General features: G+C 40.7%; 3 protein-coding genes across 4 annotated transcripts; 1 reads left to right on the top strand and 2 right to left on the bottom strand.

Annotated features, from left to right (window-relative positions):
• Window positions 1-1,930: 1,930 nt before the first annotated feature.
• LOC131979848 (ubiquitin-conjugating enzyme E2 R1) lies at window positions 1,931-7,152 on the bottom strand. The gene is made up of 5 exons (XM_059343901.1): window positions 6,256-7,152; window positions 5,086-5,172; window positions 4,552-4,649; window positions 2,571-2,705; window positions 1,931-2,445 (listed from the first exon to the last, which is right to left on the bottom strand). Exons 1-5 carry the CDS (start codon window positions 6,439-6,441, stop codon window positions 2,235-2,237), a joined length of 717 nt encoding a protein of 238 aa, XP_059199884.1. The 5' UTR covers window positions 6,442-7,152; the 3' UTR covers window positions 1,931-2,234.
• A 167-nt stretch (window positions 7,153-7,319) lies between these two features.
• cactin lies at window positions 7,320-14,811 on the top strand. The gene is made up of 10 exons (XM_059343889.1): window positions 7,320-8,391; window positions 9,556-10,180; window positions 10,274-10,369; window positions 10,451-10,596; window positions 10,885-11,047; window positions 12,244-12,358; window positions 12,480-12,672; window positions 12,773-12,895; window positions 13,043-13,383; window positions 13,969-14,811. Exons 1-10 carry the CDS (start codon window positions 8,087-8,089, stop codon window positions 14,457-14,459), a joined length of 2,598 nt encoding a protein of 865 aa, XP_059199872.1. The 5' UTR covers window positions 7,320-8,086; the 3' UTR covers window positions 14,460-14,811.
• Window positions 14,812-14,906: 95 nt separating this feature from the next.
• Window positions 14,907-23,519, bottom strand: sema4e (semaphorin 4e). 2 transcript variants are annotated; one of them, XM_059343890.1, is made up of 15 exons: window positions 23,083-23,519; window positions 21,695-21,995; window positions 21,411-21,556; window positions 20,042-20,104; window positions 19,858-19,956; window positions 19,656-19,755; window positions 19,453-19,563; window positions 18,342-18,493; window positions 17,975-18,153; window positions 17,705-17,861; window positions 17,311-17,533; window positions 16,691-16,806; window positions 16,431-16,588; window positions 16,290-16,342; window positions 14,907-15,988 (listed from the first exon to the last, which is right to left on the bottom strand). In XM_059343890.1, the coding sequence occupies exons 2-15, from the start codon at window positions 21,801-21,803 to the stop codon at window positions 15,330-15,332; spliced, it is 2,325 nt and encodes a 774-aa protein (XP_059199873.1). In that variant the 5' UTR covers window positions 21,804-21,995; window positions 23,083-23,519; the 3' UTR covers window positions 14,907-15,329. The 2 variants fall into 2 exon arrangements, with proteins under 2 accessions (XP_059199873.1, XP_059199874.1); XM_059343891.1 differs by having other exon boundaries at window positions 23,370-23,431.
• Window positions 23,520-24,124: the final 605 nt, after the last annotated feature.

The following is a 24,124-nucleotide window of genomic DNA, read 5'->3' as shown; positions in this document are numbered from 1 at the left end:
CCTACAAATGAAAGGTAAAGGTTCCTACCAATCATTTGAACCTTTTGTAATCCCTCAGTGAAGTCTCTTAAAGTCTGTTAAGCTTCAGAGCTGACGTTGGACATTAATATTTGGCAAACACATCCATTAAATATAATAATTTGCCCATAATGTGTTCAGAATTTCAAAAAGGTTTTCAATCTGAAAGCAGTCATTTTGAGCTGAGGATGAAACTCAATATTCCCGTGCGACTTGAATGCAGCACAGTGTCTTACCATCATGAAAAAAAGTAGTTTTCTCTGAGTAATCAATAGATTTCTGTATTATATGGACACACACAATAACATGACGAATAGTCTTAAATCCAGAGGAGAGACACCTACAGTAAAACTGGCTTAGACAAAAAGGCAAATTATAATATGTAGAAATGTAACACAGCCAAAGCTTGTGTACATGCACCTTTCAAAATTGTTCAAATTTTAAAACAAAAATATATGCTGGATATGCATAAAGTTAACCCAAGGTTAAAATCTGTTTTTAAATTAATTTTATGATAGTTAATTGGAAGTGTAACAAATCCACACGCTGCCAGACTGTACTTTTTTTCCCCCAATAAATCTTTATTTTTCAGTTTTAAATAGCCAGAAATAAAAAATAAACACAGGTGAATAAAACAATACAGCGATCATCCATACAGCTACATGTGCATATCAGTTATGGTTTCTGTTGAAGCTGTAAACCAACTCTGAACACCACCTAAAAGAGGAAAATAGTTGCTTGTCTTTATTGTTTTGTTATATGTAATTCATTATCCTGAGAAATTCAGTATGAAGTCCTAATTTGAGTAAATTAAACAATCAATATTGCTGATGCAGATATACACACAGAGGAGACCCATGCACTCTAAAAATTATATCAAAACCCCATCTACTCTCTGCTGACACAAAGAATAGAAATGAAAAGAAAAAAAACAGCCTTCTTTTTCTCTTCCGGGGCTGATAAAGTTTGATAATTCTGACTGATACTGCAACAACACCTTTGGACAGACACTTTTCCTACACAAGCTTTTTTGCCAATCAAACCTACTAATCTCATCACATAATTCATTCTCAAGCAAAAATATTGCAGGCATATTGTTTAATCAAAGAAAGAGACTAAAATAATGAAACCTGCAAGAGAGCAAACAAAGACAAGAATACAACAAACAGTCAGAAAATGTTTTGGGCTTTCTTTTACACCTCTTAATGTCTTTGGCTCCGTCAGGCCTCTTAGAGAGCAAACCTAAGGAGAAATACAATTCTGATCAGTAATTAGTTCTGCCCCCACTGAAAAAACGTCCCTACACGACTCTTAAATCTCAGCTACCTCAAATAACATAACCCCACACTCAAAATGACAAAAACATCCAACAGTTATCAGAAGAAACACAGCAAAAGATCAATTTCTTGTTATACCAAAACTGTTCACATGAGGATTCGACCCACTGATGCAGCTGACCAGCCGGTCCTCCAGATAAAGAGTTCTCTGGGATCTCAGTCAACAAAGTTTTTTTATTCTCACGGAGCTGAAAACGGATCATGATGTGGGTAAACGGTCCATCAGTAAAAGGGACAAAAAGCTTCCGATGTTGTTCTGGCATGCACGAGAACTCTGAAAGCATCGTCCTGTGGCATCCTTTCATATTGAAGCGAGACAGATTGTGAAACTTGGGAATGTCTGATTCTATGCAGTCAGTTTGCACTAGACTGTTCGGTTCAAACAGGCTGCTTGACGTCCTCAATCTTCTGGTGGTCACTGAGACCGACTACTGGTGAGCAGTTACAATTAGGGAAATAAAGATATGCAAGAGAGGCGGAGCTAAGTTTGGAATTTTTTGCACCAGTGCAAATGTTGCTATTGTTAAAAGTGGTATTAACCCCACAATACTATATACTATAAAGGAGCGGAACAACTCAAAGGGATTATTTAATATTCTCTCAAAGTAAGGTTTTGGGTGATAATGAAAATGCAAAACTAAAGAAATTCATGACTTTTGTGCTGGTGCAAATGTTAACCAGGTCCGACCATTCCACAACGGCGCGTCGATCTTCGCCTCCAAAAATAACTCAGTGGCCTTGGGGGGAAAAAACAGCTCTTCTCATTGGTTTAGACGTGGGAAGCTTCAAATCTTTCTCGGATGTTGATCCAAGAATTTCTGGCGACCCAGACGGAAAAAACAGGTAGCGTATGTCAGCGAGGTTCGGTCAGAAAGCTTGTCACGACTCCTCGTTGCCTGAGTCATCTTCGTCGTAGCAGCAGTCTCCGTCCTCGCCCTCCACATCGTCGTCGTCGTAGTAATAGTCATAGAAGAGGTCCGAGCCTTCGTCGGGGGCCGGGGCGCGTGTGCGGACGCAGTACTCAGCCAGTGTGGTGGGCACCTTCACGCCGTCGCGCTCAGCTTCCGCCTTGGTTGCCAACACCTGTTTCCTGAGGGAGACATTAAAGAATATATATGATGATGGCTGACACATGACAGAGAGAATCTTCCAATCTGGACTACTCTTGCTGCTCTGTTCTTTTGTAAGTGATGGTAATAAAGAGCAACTGTTTACCTGATGATCTCTACGTATTCCCGGTCTTTGCCCTTGCTGTCCCTCCATTTGCGGTACATGACGGAGGCGTCCACGTTGGCAGGAGAGAAGGTGTTGGGTTCATTCAGCAGCGAGATCACACTCAGCAAAATGGTCCTATGAGCGAACACAAAGGTGAGGGACAAGAAGCAGTGTTAAACCCAATGTGCTATTCAAAAGATATCTTCCAGGAATTAGTGATACAGTAAATAAGTTTTGAATGCAGGACTTTTACTTGTAGTGGAGTAATTTCACAGTGTGGTATTAGTGAGTACTTTAGTGAAGTAAGGGATCCAACCATCCTTCCACCACTGATGTACAGCATTTATCAATAATTATAACTTCTATTACAACTGTGTTAACTATATTGTTTCATACTATGTATGAGAAGTAAAAAAATTCTGAGGTTTTCAAATTAATCTTTGCATGTCTGTCATTATATTTTACGACCCCTAAAATAAATTAAAAAAAGACAATATACTCGCTTTCTCAGACTAGAAAAAAAGAACGTGGGTTTTATCTATTTTTTCATACTGTCATACCTTGTTGACATTTCACCTGGATATACGGTACATTATGGTATTTGTGTAACCCCCCCCCCTTCCTTAATTAACTACGGTGTAAACACATGCTGCTCTTCCCTGCTGTCTCTCTGACGTGCCCTGGCTGCCAGCTGCGGCGCTTTCCACTGAACAGGACAAACTCCCGTTGAGATTGTCGCTATTAGTTTGTTTCTTGTTATTATTATCACCTATGTGACTCATTCACATAGATACTATAAATGATAGTTAATTCACACTTATTTGTATGCTCATTTATAAATGAAACAAATTGAAACATTTCTGCTTGTATACAAATGTGAATTTATCCTATTCTTCTAGACATTATATACTGCTTTATATTTTATCACATCATTTATAAACATATAAAAGAGCTACATTTGTTTGTCACTGAGTAAAGTCGGTTCAGTGAAGGTGAAGCTTTAATTTTTTAACAGCAATGGAAAAGTCCCTGATGTAGTGGCCCTTAATAAATTATTGCTTAATAAATTATTTGGAAGAAATGGCGCTATGACACAAATCCACCATAAAGCACTTTTGTTTAGAGCCCTACCGATATGGGATTTTTGAGAGCCATGCCGATACAGATTTAAGAGGGGGGAAGTTAATCTATAGCCAATATAGTAATATACAGATATTACAGATATAGTAATTTTTTGAGCTTGAATGAAAATAGACCATTTCACCACTCTGCAAATGTACCCAGAGAGCTACTTTCTCCAACATAAAATTTCATAAAATAATATTTAACATTGTTATACATTCAATAAACAATGAATAACACTGTCAGCTAATTCTATAAATGATATCTGAGAAAATAAATAATAAATAGCAATAAAATAAGTAGCTAAATAAACATCATTACTGTTCAGTTAATTGCTGACTATTACAAAAATAAATAATAATAATTAATAGCTAAACACAATTTTTAAATTACGCCAGGCAACGTTTTCTGCATTGTATATTGTGTAAAAAATGTTCATAATGACACATATTGGACAACATATACGTCGATACGGATATGCCTTTGATAGGCCAATATCGACCAATAATATCCGTCAAGCGCTATATCTGTTAGGCTCTACTTTAGTTAAAAGGAAACAGGTGAAATATTTTACTGAGTGGTAAAACTTACACATTGTGTAGATCTACAAATATTGCTCAACAAGCAAACATACAAAGGGAAATACCTAATGACAGCACTGACAAAAACAGATCGCATTTCACATGTGGTGGTGAACACCCAGATATGAATTCAATGTCTGAAGTGACTCCCCTGAAGACAAATGTCATGTGAAGGGTATGAGTCAGGTCAGTCATTGACGTGTTTGAGAGAAAATAAAGAAGGGAGGCACCCAGAAAAGAGAGCCATGTGAGGTGAGATAATGAGGGAGAGTGCTAACCGGACATTCTGGGTGGGGTTCCACCTCTCTGAAGGCAGCTCTCCACTCTGCGGGTCGTCCACTGGAGGGTGCAATATAGAAATACACACATCTCCATTCTGAAAACAGAGGAAATCAACTCTTGTCAGTATGAGATGCATCATATTACAACTGAAAGATATTGGGTTAAATACACATGTGCTTCTAAATAAATTAGAATATCATGGAAAAGTCCATTTCTAGTAGTTCAAGTCAAGTAGCCAAAAGTATTGAGTGTAAATAGATGGACATACTTTTCAGAGGACAACATTTCTTTATTAAACATACTTTTTAAAATTGGTCTTTTGTAATATTAGATTTTTTTTGAGACACTGAATTTTAGGTCTTCATTAAATGTAAGCCATAATCATTATAATTAGAAGAAATTAAATAGATTAAGACATGAAATGTTTCATTCTGTGTGTAATGGATCTATATAATGTGTTATTTCCACCTGTAATGATAAGACCAGTCACATTTAATCATTTAAAAAAGAAGCAGCGTGTGATATGTCACCTCGTAGATGTTGGGGTGCCACATCTTGGTGAGGAAGCGGAAGGCAGGTGGGGAGTACGGGTAGTCTATCGGGAACTTGATCCGAGCCTGGAACACACAACAGGAGATTACATGTGGCTGTCCACTGTGTTGCTACAAAATGTGGACACGAGCCACAGACTTGGACTCGAGTCACAAATTAGATAACATTAGACATGAATATCAAAAAAAGACTCAACTTGAAATTTATCAAAAATTATTCATGACTTTACTTGGACTTGAGCCTTTGGACTTGAAAAAACTTTCCCAAACCTCAAGGTGTTGTGAGTTACCCATATTGAGAATACCTCGATATTTAAAAAATGAAATATTGATTTCATGTAGACCTGAAAAAAGTTACAATATTTACTCATGGAGCTCAGGAAAATATATGGAGGTCATTTGTTTACATAGGAATGTCAACAACATGATGTCATAAAAACAGTTCTCTTGTGTGGTAAATGTTTACCTGAATTATTATATTATTATCTCATCATTATATAGATGCTTTTTAAAAAGGGTCTTAAAATGGCGATAATGCCATTGTCCAACAAAATGTGTTTTTGTGACAGGCCTACTATCATGATAATAATATACATATTCTAATATAGTGTGAATAAGCCAGCACCTCTTTAATCAGCGAATCAGCCTTTTCACTGTAAATTATGTGTAATTATAAGTTATTTTGGTACACTTTTGTAAAGTTATGGTCTGTTTTTGAGTGTAATTATTTGCTAAAAAAGAGGCAAAAAACAATAAACAAAGTTAAAGATGAATGAATGAGTTCTGCTTATTTCATATTATTACTCTGTTGTTAAATGACAATGTATTTGATGAAGTGTGCATTATGACTTAAACTCAAAGTTTTAAATTTGCAATACAATGACCTCCGAAATACACTTTGGGACATTTTTTACTGACAGACTTGATTGTTATTGATTTCATATGGCGATGTTAAGCAAGTAGTGCAGTCAACTATGTTTCTTGTGGACATTATGTTTTTAAGAAATGTAAAAACTGTGTATTATATTTTATTTTCTGAAGAAATCTTATGGTAAGGGCTGTCAGCATGTGGTGTGTGTATTTAAATCACCTGCCAGATTTACCAAAGACAATTATCCACCTTGGTAGACAATAAAGTTGAATTCTTACCTTAAAATACCCCCCTTCATAATGAGTGTTTGGGGGCCCAAAAATGGCCACTTCCCAGTTGTACATGTCAGCCTCGTCCACCAGTGTTATTTTGAATCCCTCGACAGGTTCCTCCTGAAGACTCTTCATCTCCAACATGAGTGCTTTTTGTGAACTGGCTACATGAGAGTGGTCGTGTTGCGCCATACTGTTCTTTGTAGCTTTTAAGATTATCTGGAGTCGACAGCTGACTGTTTTGTTTACACGAAGACGTCTAAATTAGCCGGACTAGCCGAACAACCTACTGACTGTGAGAAACCACTTGTCTGTTTTCGATGTTCGGAGACAATGAAACAGGCCAAACCAGCCGGGCAGCGCTCAAGTCAAACAAAGGTTGCCTCGATGTATCCCCAAATTAGATAAATTATTCACCAATGTGCATTCTGTGGATTTGTTGAACTGACCGGAGCATTGTGGCTGAGCAGCGCCTCCAGCTTTAGTTGATCTACCTGGCAGGGCAGCCTCGGATATAAGCCGTAAATCTACTGGTAGCTGCTGGCTAATGTAAACTAGCTAACAAGCCCTAACGTTACCTTACGGAGCCGATACGTTTTTACTGTGTTTACTACCGAATAGTTTCTAACTCCCTAAGACGGCCAGATTTCAAATGAAAAAAACAACAACTACCGATCTTAAATGCTAGCAAACAAAAACGAAGTAGCCAGAAATGTAGAATATATCGCTCTAACTGAAGACTGGTTACAGAAGAATGTTTCTGAAAGGAGTCTCCTCTCAACACAGGCAGTTTGGCCCTGTGTTGTCTGGGATTTGTAGTCCACTCTTCATCCGTAAATATGTCTTTTAAGCTTAATAGCAAGCAATAAGCTACACAATGACACATTAAAATTCTAGTCTACGTGAAGAAAACATGTACCAAGGTAAATTGGTTGAAATCAGACCCTTATATTTTGAACTGTTAATTCAGGAGTGAATTCAGAGAACTACATTTGCCAGTTGCATGACGTCACGCAAACGCGAATGTTGTTTGTGTTTCTGAAAAGCAGCTTTGACCTAATTTTACTCTCGCGTTACTTTGCCAAAATAAAACATTTCCACGATGTTAAATTTATTTAGGGTGTCCCATGTGATATAAAAACCACAATAAAGTGAATACAATTTATTTTTACTTTATTTTTCTCGATCTATACTCGTGACGTCTAGAATATGCGCCATATTGTTAAAAAGGCCCATTTAGGATAGCTTCCTGTTGCCTGATTAATTAACATAGAAGCCAGACAATTTGTCGCATTGTTTTGATAAGGATAAGTGTGCTATAATCCGACGTGGATTTTCATTTACTTTTGTATATGTTTTACAATTATCCAAGTTTTTGTTCAACGCTTTATTGAAAATTACAAAAATAAACATTTCTGGCAAGTTTTTCACAGTACATACATTGCATAAGTGTAGAAAGAATGCTAGGTGAGCATTAATCAACAGTAAAACTTATAATCATAACATCAATATTGTAAATTCAGAGCAGTTGAAATAAAATAAAAACAAAAATAAATAGACAAAAATAAAATACATATAAAAGTCTACGTGTTGTTTTCAATAAAGGACATTCGAATTCGTTTAAACTGTTAATTTCAGTGGGGACATTTTTCAAGCTATATGTAATTTTTGTGCATTTGTTATTGTTAGAATTTTTTTAGAGATTTTAAGTACATTTTGAATTCATCCATGAAACAATTATCCAAGTATACGTCTCCCTGCGAGGACAGGAAACCCGTTTCCTTTGTTACCTCTTATTTATGCGACAGAGCCCACTTCGGACCCCAGAAAGTTCGTGATGGGTTCGAAATCTCGACGTCGGTCCCGCTCCAAGTCCAGAAGCCGGAGCCGGGATCGTCGAAACAGATCCAAAGTGAGCAAGTCTCGGTCTCCGGAGGACAGGAGACGCCGCAGCCGCTCCGTGGATAAGAAAAGAGCCGTCCGTGGACGCGGCCGGTCGGGCAGCACGAGCTCCAGCGATGGCTCTCCTGATCGGCGGCGGCCTCAGCACCAGGACCGAGCCGGGTCACGGAGCAGCTCGGAGAGCGACCGCAGGCGAGCACCACAGCGTCCCAAGAGCAGGTCCAAGGGTCGATCATCCAGGTAACTGTCTCTGCTGGCTGCTTCTGGCTGCCTTGAATTCGTGTTCAACGGTCGAGAAGTTTTACGGCGCGATTCGACCCGTTATAACAGTAAAGATGGTTTATATCACGAGTTAATGAGAAACACCATCCAAATGAAGAATTTCAATATGTCATTACAATCTTCAATCAATATTTGTGGACTTCAAAATGTTGTTTTCTTAAATTATCTTTTAATCTATTGTAGTGTTCACAGTCACCCTGTCTATGGGGCAGTTTCAGACTTTACACCTCATGACATCACACATTTGAGTTTTATCACTGTAGTTTTTGAATGTGTGAGAAAGTTGCTAATGTTTACTAATATTTCTGGACTGAAATACAGGACTAAAGTATGAATTCTGAAGCAGTAGTTCCCCTCTAACTGTATTTGAATATAGTTTAATAACTAGTTCCTGTGTTAGTCCACAAACGTAATTGTCCACATGGCAATTAAAATAAACTACAGCCCACAATCCCACTCTAATCTTGCTACTTTGACAATTGTGCTTATTATCATGACATGCTTATAATAAGACCTCTCCACAACTCAATCTCCCCGACATGCATAGCCTACATCATGCATTTCACATTATTTTATTTCACATATATAACCCACTCAGTATCAATATTGTGGGAGTGTTTAAGATGATCCATACAATATTTGAAACACATGAAAGACTAGTATTAACAAAAGCCACTGTACATGTGTGCAGAGTTAAGTTTACATTTAAAAGCTTGCAGGTGAGTTTGTTCCACTTTAGACCAATCCAGCTGATTCAAAACAGTGGCACCATAAAACTGAAGGTTGTACTTGAATGCAGCATTTTTGTCTGCAAGGAAAAGGCATCAGTGGTGATGACTTTACTGTTTACTGATACCTTTTCTCTGCTTATTCCACCCAAACCAGCAACCACTTTCCTCCCTGCAACTTCCAATGTAGGCAATAATCTAGTATATGAACTGTAAAAAATAACACCTTGTTGCTGATTTTCCGTTGCGTTTGGAGGGTTCAGGGTTCAGCTTTTTACATTCTCAATTATAGCCAGCTGACATAGAAACAAACACAAATGTATTCCTTTCAATCCTAAATACATGGTTGCTCATCTAGGAGCAAAAATGCACTAAATCCCCTTTTCTGTCTCAGTTCTGAATCAGGTGATCCTAAGATGAGGAGGGGAAGAAAGGAAACAGAGAAACGGCGAGGAACATCTCGAGAGAGGAGGATGGTGAAGTCCCAGTCCAGCTCTGACTCCCATGATGGAAGCAGTGATCGAGAAAGGAGAAGACGGAGAAGTCCTGAGAGAGGGAGCCCAACCAGAGACAGACAGGCAGAGGAAAGAACGAAAGGCCGAGACAGAGAAAGGGAAAAAGAGAGATGGAAGAGCAACAGCCGAGACGGGGAAAGAAAAGGAGACAGAGACAAAAGCCCGGAGCACAGGAAGAGGAGTGAGAAAAGCAGAGAGATGGTCGACAGAGACAGATGGAGGCAGCGTTCAAGTTCGCCTGAGTCGTCTGATAGCTCTGGGTCTGATCGGGGGGCCCGTGTGGTCAAAGAAAAGGATGACAAGAAAAAACAGAGGGATCAGAGGGATATGATGAAAGCTCTGGAGACACCAGAGGAGAAGAGGGCCAGGAGACTGGCAAAGAAGGAAACAAAGGAGAAGAAGAGGAGAGAAAAGATGGGCTGGAGTGAGGAGTACATGGGATACACCAACGCAGACAATCCATTTGGTGACAACAACTTATTGGGCACATTCAAATGGCAGAAGGTGAGCTGGAGAGCAGTTTTCAGCAGCATTTGATGAGTTATCATATTCATAATTTAGGAAAGACTAATGTAACCCAATTACGTTCTTTTTCAGGCATTGGATAAAAAAGGCATCGGGCATCTGGGAGAAAAAGAGCTGAAAGACAGGAACAAATGTATTCAGGAGGAGAATCGCAGAGAGCTACAGAAGGTACGAGCTGTTTTGTGGCAGCATAATGTTACAGAGTAATATCAATATATATAACTCATCATATTAACTCTGTTTGTATAGGTAAAACAGCTGCGTCTGGAGAGGGAACGAGAAAAGGCCATGAGAGAGACGGAGCTGGAGATGCTGCAGAGAGAGAAGGAGGCGGAGCATTTCAAAACCTGGGCTGAACAGGAAGACAACTTCCATCTGCATCAGGCCAAACTGAGGTGAGTGTGCGTTAAAATGACTATATAGTCATGGAAAAAATTATTAGACCACCCTTGTTTTCTTCAATGTATGGTTCATTTTAATGCCTGGTACAACTGAAGGTACATACATATTAAACTCTTATGAGCTATTTTTTGTTGTTATCACTATATTTGTCCAAACAAATGTACCTTTAGTTGTACCAGGCATTAAAATGATATGATTGCACAATTTCAGTTAAATCCCAGGCTTCTTTAATTGTTCCATAATACGTACAGTATATGCATCTCACAATATTGTGTGTTCAGATCTAAGATCAGAATCCGTGACGGTCGTGCCAAGCCTATTGACCTTTTGGCAAAGTACATCAGTGCAGAAGATGACGATCTGGCTGTGGAGATGCACGAGCCGTACACCTTTCTTAACGGGCTGACGGTCACCGACATGGACGACCTGCTGGAGGACATTAAGGTCTGTGGTTTTGTGTCCATTAAAATGTTAAAGTTGTTAAAGTTATGTTAGAATATCTCAAATCGCACAGAATGGCTTTTATAGAGATGTAATAACAAGTACAAGATTGCAGCCTCATGTAACTCTTTCAGTGTTTGTCCAGTAAATATGAACACACATAAAACATGCTGTGTTTAAATTAACAAATTCAAAATTGTGATTAGTATTGTATGGCTTTGTTAGTAACTGGGCAACCTGCTATAATCTGTCTGGAGGATCTCACAGTCTGAATATGTCTGGTCGTCTCGCTTAGATTTTAACAAATATTTCAACAATCATTGTGCAAGTTGAAGCCATTATAAGCTAGAATTTATATTTTATTACAGCAATCAGTGCAGTCTGTTCTTACAGTCTGTTCTTACCAGACTGCTGGTCTGTTTTTCCTAGGCAGTTTGTTTTTTGTTTTGGCTTTTTTAACTGCCACTAGATGGCGCCAAATCATAAAAGACATAATAATAATATATTTATTTAGGCTTGAAGTCGATGAACGATGATGTGTTGATACAAAATGTGTCACAATACAAAAGGGCTGCATGATATTGTTAAAAAACTGACATTGCAGTTTCATCTGCAGTATGTATTGCAGTATGAAAAAGGGCACACCTTTTACGCACTAGTGAGGTTCAGGTACTTGGTCCCCCGGAAGAAAAAAAATAGTATTTTGAAGTTAAATGCATCAATCAGGTGCACGTTGAGAGCAAAATAAGAGGCTAGCTCTATGAATAACTTTGTGCTCTTGTAAATTTACACCATAAACACATTGGTTGTAGAGATGTGAATGGTGCTGTTGTTGTACGAGTCACACCGTCGGAGCATGTTTAATGAGACAGGTTTGTGTTTCAAGACAGATCATGTCGGTTGCCAAAAATTGCTACAGATCCCTGACGCACTGAGGACACTCCACCTAGGTTTAAAGTGGCTCCTGTCGTAGGGGGCCCAAAGCCACTTTCAACCCGGGCTTTTCGAATGAGAACTGTGCCAGTTTTTGTTTTGTATCAAGCATTAATAACATTATAGCACTTACTTTACATTGCATGTCTTGCAATGGGACTATTAGGCATGGGCACATGGCTGTTTTGTCTCATGCATCCCATGCATGACAGGCCATGTGTTAATAGTTGCTCCCACCTATTAATGAGTGATTGTTGTGCTGGTAGGTCTACATGGAGTTGGAGCAAGGGAAGAACGTGGACTTCTGGAGAGACATGACGACCATCACAGAGGACGAGATCAGCAAGCTGAGAAAACTGGAGGCGTCTGGGAAAGGACCAGGTACATGATATTCCCTGCTTTGTTTTACATGTGCTCCATCTGACTGTCAATTCAACTTGTAGCTCTCTTGGTGAGCTGTATGTGCAACCTTTCTCTTAAATGCTATCTTCTTCATTCTCAGGTGATCGTCGTGAGGGCATTAACACCGCTGTGAGCATCGACGTCCAGACGGTGTTTAAAGGAAAGACGTACAGCCAGCTGCAGGCGCTGCACCTGAACATTGAGACGAAGATTCGGGCTGGAGGATCCAATCTCGATATCGGCTACTGGGAGAGTCTGCTGCAGCAAGTCAGAGTCTACATGGCCAGAGCCAGGTAGGATTTTGTGGAAACCTTAAGTTACCCAGATGGCTCATGATTTATTCAAATACACAGTGGAGAGGTGTGTGTGTAAATCTCCAATTTTATTCCCCAGGCTGAGAGAGCGTCACCAGGATGTGCTGCGGCAGAAGCTGTTCAAACTGAAACAGGAGCAAGGAGTAGAGAGTGAGCCTTTGTTCCCCATCATCAAAGAGGAGGAGAGGAGTGAGGATGAAGAGTAAGTTACTTTGAAACAACATGATACACATCTCCATCCTGAAATGGAGAGAAAGGATCAGTCAGCTACTGTACTGTCAGGTGACGGTGACCTGAGGTTTAACTTTCAATTCACACTGTTATTTCTCACATTTGTGTTTCATAACAGGGATACCACAACAAATGAGCCTGGCCAGTCTTCATCAACAGGAAATAAGAACAGAGAAACAGAAGAGGACGATGAGGAGCCGTCAACATCCGCAGCAGGAAACCAAGACGAGGACGAAGGAGAAAAGGGCGACAAGAAGGACGAAGAGAAGGAGGGCGAGGTGGTGGAGGCCGTGCTGACGGAGGAGGACTTGATCCAGCAGAGCCAGGCGGAGTACGACTCCGGCCGCTACAGCCCCACGCTGCTCACATCCTCCGAGCTGCCGTTGGACACACACACCATCACACCGGAGGAGGACACACACAGGCTGCAGTTAGCACGCAGACAGCTACAAGTCACCGGTATGAGATTATTAACACACAGAAACAAACACAATAAAAGCTTCCTTATAAGAGTTGGCAACCAAAGAGAAAGAATTCCTGCAGAAAATAAATCATGCAGAAGATGTAAAATACAGAAGCAAAGAACAAACATGCTTGAAATTAATTTTTTAATGGCATTATGTCAAGATCAAGAGTTTATTTTTTGTTACCTCGAGACAAAGCACGATTTCTTTGTGATAACATGTTAATCAATGTCGATTCTTGAGAAAATAAAAGGCTGATTTCTCAAGATAACAAGATAGTTTATCACAAGAAACTTCGTTTTCACAATATTATGGTATAATTATGGAGAACTTGAAAATAAATGTCTGGTACATTTGATCATTTGTCTTAAATAATGAGGATTGCTTCAGTAGAAAATGACACAACATATTTTTTTGTAAAAAGTAACAGTAAATCATAGAATTGCAGACTTCTGTATTGTAGCATTGACTTTCAAGCCACTAAACTCAGTTTTGGTCTACAATGTGTTGATTTCTAAGTCTGTGATCTATTGCTTCTCCCCCAAGTCACTCACTCTTGCTTCTTTGACTTTTCTATCAGGTGATGCTAGCGAGAGCGCCGAGGACGCCTTTGTACGCCGCGCCAAAGAGGGCATGGGCAACGACGAGGCTCAGTTCAGCGTCGAGTTTCCCGTCACGGGGAAGATGTACCTGTGGGCGGACAAATACCGTCCCAGGAAACCCCGCTTCTTCAACAGGGTCCACACAGGCTTCGAGTGGAACAAATATAACCAGACCCATTACGACTTCGATAACCCACCGCCCAAGATCGTCCAAGGTTACAAGTTCAACATCTTCTACCCGGACCTGATCGACAAGCGATCCACCCCGCAGTACTTCCTCGAGCCGAGTCCCGACAACAAGGACTTTGGGATCTTGAGGTTCCACGCCGGTCCTCCGTACGAGGACATTGCATTTAAGATTGTGAACAGGGAGTGGGAGTACTCACACCGACATGGCTTCCGCTGTCAGTTCGCCAACGGTATCTTCCAGCTGTGGTTCCACTTCAAGAGGTACCGCTACAGGAGATAGAGGCCACCGACCAGGATGGACCAAGGCCCCAGTCACTGGGTTTTAGCCATACTCGCTGTATTATATAGGCTGCGCCATCAATGTGCTTTGTGATTTTGTTTTTCGCTGCTCTACACCCAAAAAGCAGTTTGTTTTAGCCACAAATCACTGTACGGTTGTCTGCAAAAAGTAATTTGTAATATTAAAGATTTTTTTCCCCTTGTTACTCTTTGAAAGTTGTCATTGGTTGATGGGTTGTGAACAACAGTTTATACCATGTTATTACAGAGACACGGTCTTAAAACATTGAACATCTGGGACTTGGTCAGATTCTTCAGAAAGATGGTAAACACAAAAGCAGATGATTCATAACTGCAGCTGTCTGCCACTCTGTTGCACAATCTTAGCAGGTCCAGTCTTGTTGAAAACCCTGTCAGCTCTATTTTGATACACTGCAGCAACACAAAGGACCTTGTGGAACAGTTTATTAAAATGAAACAATTGTTGCGGCTAGTGGTTAGACATGAAATGGCTCATTTTCAGATATTGTACATTCCCTGCGAACATCATACCAATTTTTTAAGACATTTATTCTATAATGAGATTCACAACAATTAGTAGGAAGCTAAAACATTTAAATGTACACACAATTGTAAAACAAAGCAAAAATTCAAGTCTCATAAAAAAAACAACTGAATTTGGTGTTTTTCTCTCAAAAGAAAGTTTCAAGCACCAAGAAGGTTTTATACTCCCATAAAAGGAGATTTCAACTCATGACATGACTGATTAATCCAGTATTTCAGCCTAGAAGAAAATGCTTTGGAGCAATCCCGTCCATTTCTTAAACTCAAGCTGAACGAGAAACTGAACACAGTAATATGCTTGCCATTTTCAAATGTCTGACTCGTCATCAATATACTGCAGAGATGGAAGATTCACTTTCAAGTCGTCATTCTCCTCAGCTGCACTGAACGCTGCCTCCCCTCCTGCGTGGTTGTTATTCCTGCCGTTGTTGGTTCCTGACACCAGCGGCTTGTCCTCTGCTGGTGCAGACCTCAGTGCATCCTGGTAGGTCGTGTCAGTGTTCGGACCCTCCTGGGATGGCTCTCTGTTCTTCTTACGGCAGTTCCAGGGCAGCGGTATGTGGCCTTTGTAAAAGTTCCAAGCCAAAAGGGCAACAAGACCAACTACAAGAAGCCCGACGACAGCCTGCAGTCCAACCACAGAGGGGCCGTCCCTCTGAGCCTGGGGAATAATCCCTCTCCCATCACCAGATCCACTTGCAGCCATGCTAACCTGGTAATCAGCGACAGTGGTTGTGTACTTGTCCGCTTTGGAGAGCTCCACAGAGATGCAGCGGTACCGACCGGTGTCTGAGCCTGTGGCGTTGAGGATAAGCAGTCCGTCTCGTAGAAGCTGAAATCGAGTAGAAGTAATCAGAGGGCGGCCGTCCCGCTCCCAGCTGGTTTTTGCCAAGTTGGAGGGCGAAGAGCAATGGAGCTTCAGGTTTCCCCCAGGCCAGATTTTCGGATTCATGGGCTTCATAGGATCTGAAAACAAAACCGAGGTCCTTCACATATAAACATTTGGTTTTTAACAACCCATTTCAACCACAATTATGTTTTTTTAAAAGGTAATATGTTGAATTTCCAGAAAATATGTGTTCTTAATGACACCGGTGGCTGTTGAGTTAACTGCATCAGTTAACTTGTTGCTCAAGCTCACTGCTCATACTGCGGTAAAAAATTATGCAAATGCCAACAGGTCCAGTTTTTATTCAAAATCACAAAGGAAAATGTGCACTGATCATACTTCTGTGACTCCTCTGGGTGATTTTGTGCACTAACTTACCGGCATCTGGGCAGAGAGAAGCATCTGCGTCTTTCACACTTTGGATTAGTTTCCTAAAGCAGAAGATACAGTAATTGATATTTAGTTTGGATAGAAAAGATATCAACACTGCCTGCGCTGCGTGTTGGGACAGCTGCCTACCTTTGTGAACTAGAAAGGGTCACACATTTCCCAACAGCTTTGTCCCAGCCGCAGTATGGGTCTCTGGAGAGAACACAGTCCATACAGGATGAAGACCTCCCACAGGTGGCCAGTGGTATCTGTGCTGCTCCGTAGTCTGAGCCTGCATAGATCTGGCCCTGTACACATGGATCCATCATACACAAATAGAGCAATGACACTGATGAAGGTGTTTTATTGTAATATAATATGAACAGGATTCAACATGAGTTTTTACTTACAGTGACATTAGAGAATTTCAGAATCTTGATCGACTCTGGGGGCTGGAAGAGCTGCACTTCCTCTATGATGAACATCTCTCCATCGTAGTTCACTGCTTTCAGCATTGTGCCTTCCTCTTCAGGCACAAAACATAGAAACAGGATATATTTACATGCTGACACAAATGGCCCGATAACTAATGTTTTCAGGTTAGTAAAAGTAGCAAGTGAAATACAGTAATGGAAAAAATTCTTAGACGACCCTTGTTTTCTTCAATTTCTTGTTCATTTTAATGCCTGGTACAACTAAAGGTACATTTGTTTGGACAAATATAATGATAACAACAAAAATAGCTTGTAATAGTTTAATTTAAGAACTGATATCTAGCCATTTTCCATGGTTTTCTTGATAATGATTTTGGTTATTCTCAAGAAAACCATGGAAAATGGCTGGATATCAGCTCTTAAATTAAACTCTTATGAGCTATTTTTGTTGTTATCATTATATTTGTCCAAACAAATGTACCTTTAGTTGTACCAGGCATTAAAATGAACATGAAATTGAAGAAAACAATGGCCTAATAATTTTTTCCATGACTGTATATTCAGGAAGTGGCTGTATGCTGCACGGATACACACACCTGTGCCTATGAACATCACGTCGTGCTTCTCTCCATCTGCCGCCAGCACCCGGTTGACAATGATGCGTGTGAATGTAGCTCCCCTTCGTACAAGTAGAGGCATCCCTCTTATTGGCTGGATAGCTTGGTCCATTAGGGGCCTGTCTTTGATAAATTGAAGGGTCCGGTCTGGGAGGTCCAGAGTCCGATTAATGCCCGCTTTACGAGCCTCATTGTCTATGCACTGGCGAGGGATGAGGGGAAGGAAAGAGAAAAGAGAGAACAACGGAGTCAGAGCACAAAAGGAATCAGCTCCCTGCCGAGACACTCGTAAAAAAAAAGAGTTGCCTTTTAAGTTTTGTCTTTGTTTCAAACACACGCACACACACACACGCTGAATAGTGGGCAGACTCACAGCTCCGGGCCGAGGGACGGGGACATCACCGCTGTACATCACCCACTTAACAAAAGAGGTTGCTACGGGGACTGGAGTTTTGTATTTCCCCTCCGCAAACACTTTGCTGATGTCGGACACGTGGTACGCACACACTGCAGACAGGTCTGATGTTTCCCTGAAACACACACATACACACAGAAAATGTGAGCCAAGTAGTGTGCCAGAGACCATTAAAGCAAAGAGACCCTGCTCCCTCAAACACAAACATGTTTGTTTCTGCAAACGTACGACTGTGGTGTGAAGATGGCGTAAAACAAACAGTCCTTCCAGTTCTTCTGTGGGTCACACAAGCGGTAAGTGTCCTGGATAATGTAGGGCAGCTGGGACTCCAGCACGGGACAGTCCATTCTGGCCTTCAGGAAGGATGTCCATTTCTTCTGCAAGGTCCTCTGACCTCCAAGATCCCCCTGTGAGCACAGAAAACCCCCATAATGCCACATTGACAAGTTGAAAACACAAAGACAAACGGGATGCACAATCAAGCAGCGGAAAGGGCGGAATGAACGCAACTGAGGAAGTGCTGTTTATATGTTATTGTTGTTTTGGGAAATGGAGCTGCGACAAGTAATCGCATGCACGATAAACTCTTTTTCACCTTGCAGACGCGGGCCACGCGGGACACCACCAGTTTGTTGTAGCAGTCGCACTCCACAGCTGTCTCACTGAAGAACAGGTAAACCTTGTCATCATCTCCCATGTCACTCAGATCACTCTCTGGCATCTGAGCCATGGAAACAAAGGTGGGCTCTGGCATAGAAAGAGAAAACACATTTTCAGCTACAAAGCAAATCATTAGTTCAAAGACAGTGAATCACTTGCATGAACCATAGACTGTATGAAGTGGACACAGCCACGAGGTCTGAAAAGTAAAGCCAATGCAGAAGTGCCCCTAACCTACATTTTTTCTGATGGCCAATGACTTATATAGAAGTCGATGAGAAAATGACCCTACTTCTAACTTTATTTAATACCTCAGTAAACATTTTCCAAATTAGTTTATGGTCTCAATCGCTAGTTACAAGTCTTCCTCAATACAGCATGATGTTCATTTTACAAATGAACCACCAATGGATGACGTCACTGTGGCTATAACACTTCTTTTATAGTCTCTGGCATTGGACACTAGAGGTGGGAATCACCACGACACAATTTTTTCTCTTGATACTTGAGTCATGACATAATATTATTGCAATTTTAAAGCATTTTGCGATGCAATATATTGCAATTTAACTGCTTAACTGTATTTTGTGTCGACAAAATTAAATTCAATCAAGAATTGTTTTGTCAAATAAGAGAAAATTCTCAGTCTATTCATCTCACTTCAGTCTTTTTATTTCTCCACATTGAGAGTCAAAGCCACAGACTGACCATCAAAGTATTCAGTCAAACTGTGTGGATGATAACATTTTCTCAAACAGCGTTATTTCGACAAATTCCCGACACGATATTCTGACGATTGATTCCTTAGATCTTCTAGTTGCATATGATACCAGTATCTCCAGCATATTCCTAAAAGTGAGCCTGCTACGGCCTCCAGAAAAGAAAAAAAAAAGGCGGAAATATTGAACACTAAATATCGATACTTGGCGGCCATGAATCGATATAATAATGCCACGCTAAATATCACGATACTATGCTGTATCGATCCCCCCACACCTCTATTAGACATCATGTGAAAAAACACCTGACACATTACCACATCTTACCATGAAGCCAGGAGCTCTTGAACTCAGTGCGTATGGAGATAGGAGAGCTGCGCATCACGATGGGTTCAGAGCCGAGGAAGTTCATTGAAGTGGCTGAGTATAGGTTGTTTTCTGGCAAGACAGCGTAAACAGATACAAATCAAAGAATGTACTGTATTAACATTCTTCCTCAATTTCTTATCCGTTCCATAATTGCTACTCACCAACCATGATGGAGGCATATCTCTGGAAAGGATCAAATGGACATTTCCCTTTGCCATCCTCTGCTTTCTTCTCAAGAGTCAGCTTTCCATCTTTGTAGGACTGCACAGACAAACACAAAGTCTTTCAATCCAATTTTGATGAGAAATAAACTATGTAGCATCAATGTATACAATATGGCACATGAATTAAGATAAGTCTCACCATATAATCACACTCAGGATCAAAAGCATTGGTTCCACACACATATATCTTGTTATCTTCCATCTGATGCAGGATCCTGATATAGTTCTTGCAATGTGTCTGTAAATGCATTTTTAAAAAAGGAATGACTACATCCGCTCAATATGTAATAAATATGAAATAGCAAAAGCTAAAAGGGACTCACCTCAGAATCTTTTCCTTTGTTAGTACACTCATCTTGCTGCTTTTGCGTCACTTCCCATTTCACCTAAAAGAGTGGCAAATTTAGCTCCTTAAAGTGTTTTTCTGTTGCGTCTTATCGCATTTATGCCTGAATTTAACAGTTGACAATGTAGAGAGACAGAAAAGAGGGAGAGAGAGGTATGATGTGTATGATGGTATGAAGGGATCGTTGATTGTTGAGGGTTGGTGAGACTCAACAACTAACTATCCCTCCTGAGAATCACATACTGCAGCTTTAAAATACCAAAAATAAAAGCACTTATTTTGCTAAATGGCTCATTTCAAAATAAGTTATTAAGTAATGTTGTGAATTATAATCATTGATCAATTTAACATGTGCATTACTTTATGTTGCAGTGTTTTATTGTGCAGGGTAGCAAGGGATCAATAAAGTTTTATCGTTATCCAAAATAAACATCATACATTGAGTAAAAAAGTGCCTCTGAACTGTTTTGGAGTAGAAGTATAAAGTAGGAGAAAACGGAAATACTCAACAATTATTCCCAGGTAAGTACAGGTATTTCGGAACTGTACTTAAGTACATTACTTGAATAAAGTGTTTCTAATTCCTGAATTTCATCATCGGCATAGATGCTTCATTAGTATGTCTGGACTTTTTTGTCGCTTTCTTCTGTGTCCACAACTGGTTTGCTGCTGCATATTTTTTAAATGGCAGTTGGTGCTGTTCTAATCAGTAATGTTTGAAACTGCAAGCCCCAACCCAAATGTTCCTGTGCTTTCAGAAAGTACTGCTGCCTGACCAGGACTATTAGGGGGTTAAAATGTCCCTGGAACCTAATTTAGACCATGGTTCCTGCCATTGAATCACAATGAGTTCCTCAAAAGGTGCCTAGTTCCTGAGGAAAGTCCCTGCTGTCAAAAAGGGGCTTCTATGACTTTCCACAACTGCTACCAGGACACCCAAAGCAACACCTCTAGCCATGTACACCCTTCACTGAGGAAACAAAGCAGTTGGTAGGAAGAAAATGCAGAAGCAGGTAAAATGTCCCTGCAAATGTAACTGAAGTGGAGGTCTAACAATAACTTCAAGTACAGCTGGTTGGTTTCAGCATGTGTTGAGTTAATCTGTCGTGAAAGTCTAAAATGTGTTGAAACATGGTGCAAAGTTGTTTGTTTGCCAAGGATCTCAGGCAGTACTTTCTCCAGCACAGTGAGCTCTGAGCGAGCGCTGCCAGCAGAGAGCCTGGCACGACACACACATTTGCTCTTAAAGATTTCTTAGCCCTGGGCCAAGAAAAGCTCTGATAAGAAATTTCAAGCTTATGATAACAGAATTAGCGTCAATGTATTGTTAACACTGGCATCCTTACTGAAGCAAGTTTCTTGGAGATGTCATTGAGGTCAAGAGCATACACAGCCTCCCTCGCCCCCAACAATAGCAGGTCCAGGTCTTCTCTCAGCAGCATGGTGGAGTAGTTGAACACCCCCTCCTCATGAAATATGTGAGCATTGTCCCCTGGAGACAGAACATGATGATTAATCAGTGATTAAACCGTTTCCCCAATGAGTAAGCCTAAACTTACTCAAGCCATATGAGCCAACATGAGTTGACTATTGTAAGCCAAGGTTACACAAGAAAGATCGCAACACTCACTATGGTAGGGCACAGATCTACGGGGGACACAGTCCAGCGGTGAGTCTTCTTCCAGCGTCAAGGCCAGGGGCAGCAGCCAAAAGACACAGAGGGGCAGCAGCGGATGCATGGCTCTTTTGTTCAAACCAAGAGGAATTTTAGCTTTATTGTTTCCTTAACAGTCACAAAGACAGCGAGTGGCATCTATGACGTGATGAGGTCTGTACTGACTGAAGGGCACTGGCCCCTTTACTGGCCCCGCTCAGCAGGCTGTCCATGAGGAGATGGATGGCACAGAGCAAAGAAACAAAGCCGAGGCGGGCTGAAAGAGACAAGGTTGTATGGATATCACAATCAATTCACCGGATGTGAGACCTGACAGAAAAGAAGTTTAAAATATGAAGACCATGAAAAACACAAGACAAAAAAACGACATGTGAAGAAAAACATTTAAGATGCGTTAAAAACAAAAGTGAGAGAAACAAAGCAAAAGTAGTAAGAGGAATAGCCAGAAAGGGCAGAGTGAGCTAAAGTCAGCGCGGCAGTAATTCTGTCAGTGCCATAGTGATGTTAATGCAGGGCCGTGAAAGGCATTCAGCAGGGTGCAGGGATGTCAACTTCAGCTCTCCTGCAGCACCAAACACAAGCACACAATGAGATATTCACAGAGTGGAAAAGACTGGTGCAGATAGGAGCGGAGCTCTTGCACAAATTTGGTGCTCTTGCACAAATTTGGTGCTCTTGCACAAATTTGGTGCAAGAGCTCTTGCCACACAATTGTGGCAAGAGCTGTTGCACACACACCAACAGGAAACATGTCTGTTTGACTTATCACTACTACTTAACCCTGTTAAGTCTACCAACAGAGCAATAATTAGTTAACAACAGCTGTTATGTGATCTGTGATTTTTGTCCAGCGGCGTTACAAAAACCTGCTGAGTGGGTGTGTGTACTGTAGGTGCTTCTTTCCCAAGAGAGGTGTGCTGTCTCTGACTGATGAGCTGCGGCATGTCAGAGAATGCAGCCCTGATAAGATGTTTCACATATTTGGCCCTGGGGCCATAGCCAGCTTCACTCAACGCCCATCTGCACACACACTCCCTCACTCACTCACACAAACACAGTGTACTTCAGCGTTCACATTTATGCGCCAAATGGACACAAGTACGTGTGTAAAAGTTCAAGCCTGAAATCAGTTGTTGGGTCAAAAATGCAGCTTAGAGCAATTAAGGAGTAGGTTTGTGTACGCTTGTTTTGAAGACAATTGGTCATTTAAAGTTAATTTTACAACACTCAATACGCCTAAACCTCAAACTTTCCCAAAAGTTGGCACAAACATAATGGCAAAGTGCAACAGCCGGAGCAAGTTAACCGTCAAGAAAACACTCCTATCAAAGTTAATCACTTACCTGAGCAGTGACACGCCCAAGACTGCGGAGGCTTCCATTAAAAAATAGTCCCGACACCTGTTTAAAAGTTATTTCTAAACCTTTACCTATTCATTAACCAACAGACAAACTAACTCATGATATTTAGAAGCGGTGAAGTGTAATAAGTCTCCCTCCACACACAGATGAGATGTGTAACGTTTGAACCGCGCTAGTAACTTCGCTAGTAGTAACTTCCTTCAAGGCTCCACCGCAGAGACGCTGCAGGTTAAATTTCTCTAAATCGCAGGAAAAAGTTGCTCTCTAACCGCTCAGCAGCCGGTCAGTCTCTGCCGGGTCCACTCATAGTCACAGCGGTCATCCGTTATTGAAGAGAGGCTCTCAGTGCTCACATCCCGCGGTGAGGAGGATCTGAATGGCTGGCTGCTGCTCCGGTTGGCCCCGCAGGTTGTTGTGTTTTTTTTACTCCCTTCAAACTGCCTTTGAGGAGGCGCGAGGCGCTGATCTCAGATCTGATTTAGTTTCATTGTTCTCATATACTTTTGTCTGGAGGTTCAGGGCACAGCTGATTCAGGATGAAGATACTTGGACAGCTTTTAGGCACATCTTTCTTTCTTTCTTTCTTTCTTTCTCTCTTTCTTTCTTTCTTTCTTTCTTTCTGTCTGTCTGTCTGTCTGTCTGTCTGTCTGTCTGTCTGTCTGTCTTTCTTTCTTTCTTTCTTTCAATTTGACAATTGAAAAAAATATAAAGAAAAGAAAGAAAAACTAAACACCCAACAATAAATAGTAAATTATTTAAATATATTAAATAACTAATAATATTATTAATTAATTTGCCATTTTATTTACTAAAAACAATTTCAAGTTCAATAATTAATTGAACAGACTTTCTTTCTTTCTTTCTTTCTTTCTTTCTTTCTTTCTTTCTTTCTTTCTTTCTTTCTTTCTTTCTTTCTTTCTTTCTTTCTTTCTTTCTTTCTTTCTTTCTTTCTTTCTTTCTTTCTTTCTTCCTTCCTTCCTTCCTTCCTCCCTCCCGCCCTCCCTCCTCCCTCCTTCCTCCCTCC

This window comes from Centropristis striata, chromosome 11 (assembly GCF_030273125.1).
Source record: "Centropristis striata isolate RG_2023a ecotype Rhode Island chromosome 11, C.striata_1.0, whole genome shotgun sequence".
In the NCBI taxonomy this organism is placed as follows: Eukaryota; Metazoa; Chordata; class Actinopteri; order Perciformes; family Serranidae; genus Centropristis; species Centropristis striata.
The sequence above is the reverse complement of the archived record's forward strand: the minus strand, read 5'-3'. Positions and strand labels throughout refer to the sequence as shown.

Coding starts and splice junctions, on each gene's coding strand:
- cactin (XM_059343889.1), top strand. CDS start 8,087: ATGGGTTCGAAATCTCGACGTCGGTCCCGCTCCAAGTCCAGAAGCCGG. Junction 8,392..9,555: donor TCCAAGGGTCGATCATCCAG/GTAACTGTCTCT, acceptor TTTCTGTCTCAG/TTCTGAATCAGGTGATCCTA. Junction 10,597..10,884: donor CTGCATCAGGCCAAACTGAG/GTGAGTGTGCGT, acceptor TTGTGTGTTCAG/ATCTAAGATCAGAATCCGTG.
- sema4e (XM_059343890.1), bottom strand. CDS start 21,803: ATGCATCCGCTGCTGCCCCTCTGTGTCTTTTGGCTGCTGCCCCTGGCC. Junction 19,957..20,041: donor ACAAAGGAAAAGATTCTGAG/GTGAGTCCCTTT, acceptor ATGCATTTACAG/ACACATTGCAAGAACTATAT. Junction 16,807..17,310: donor CGTGATGTTCATAGGCACAG/GTGTGTGTATCC, acceptor TTGTGCCTGAAG/AGGAAGGCACAATGCTGAAA.
- LOC131979848 (XM_059343901.1), bottom strand. CDS start 6,441: ATGGCGCAACACGACCACTCTCATGTAGCCAGTTCACAAAAAGCACTC. Junction 4,650..5,085: donor GGCACCCCAACATCTACGAG/GTGACATATCAC, acceptor CTCTGTTTTCAG/AATGGAGATGTGTGTATTTC. Junction 2,446..2,570: donor GAATACGTAGAGATCATCAG/GTAAACAGTTGC, acceptor TGTCTCCCTCAG/GAAACAGGTGTTGGCAACCA.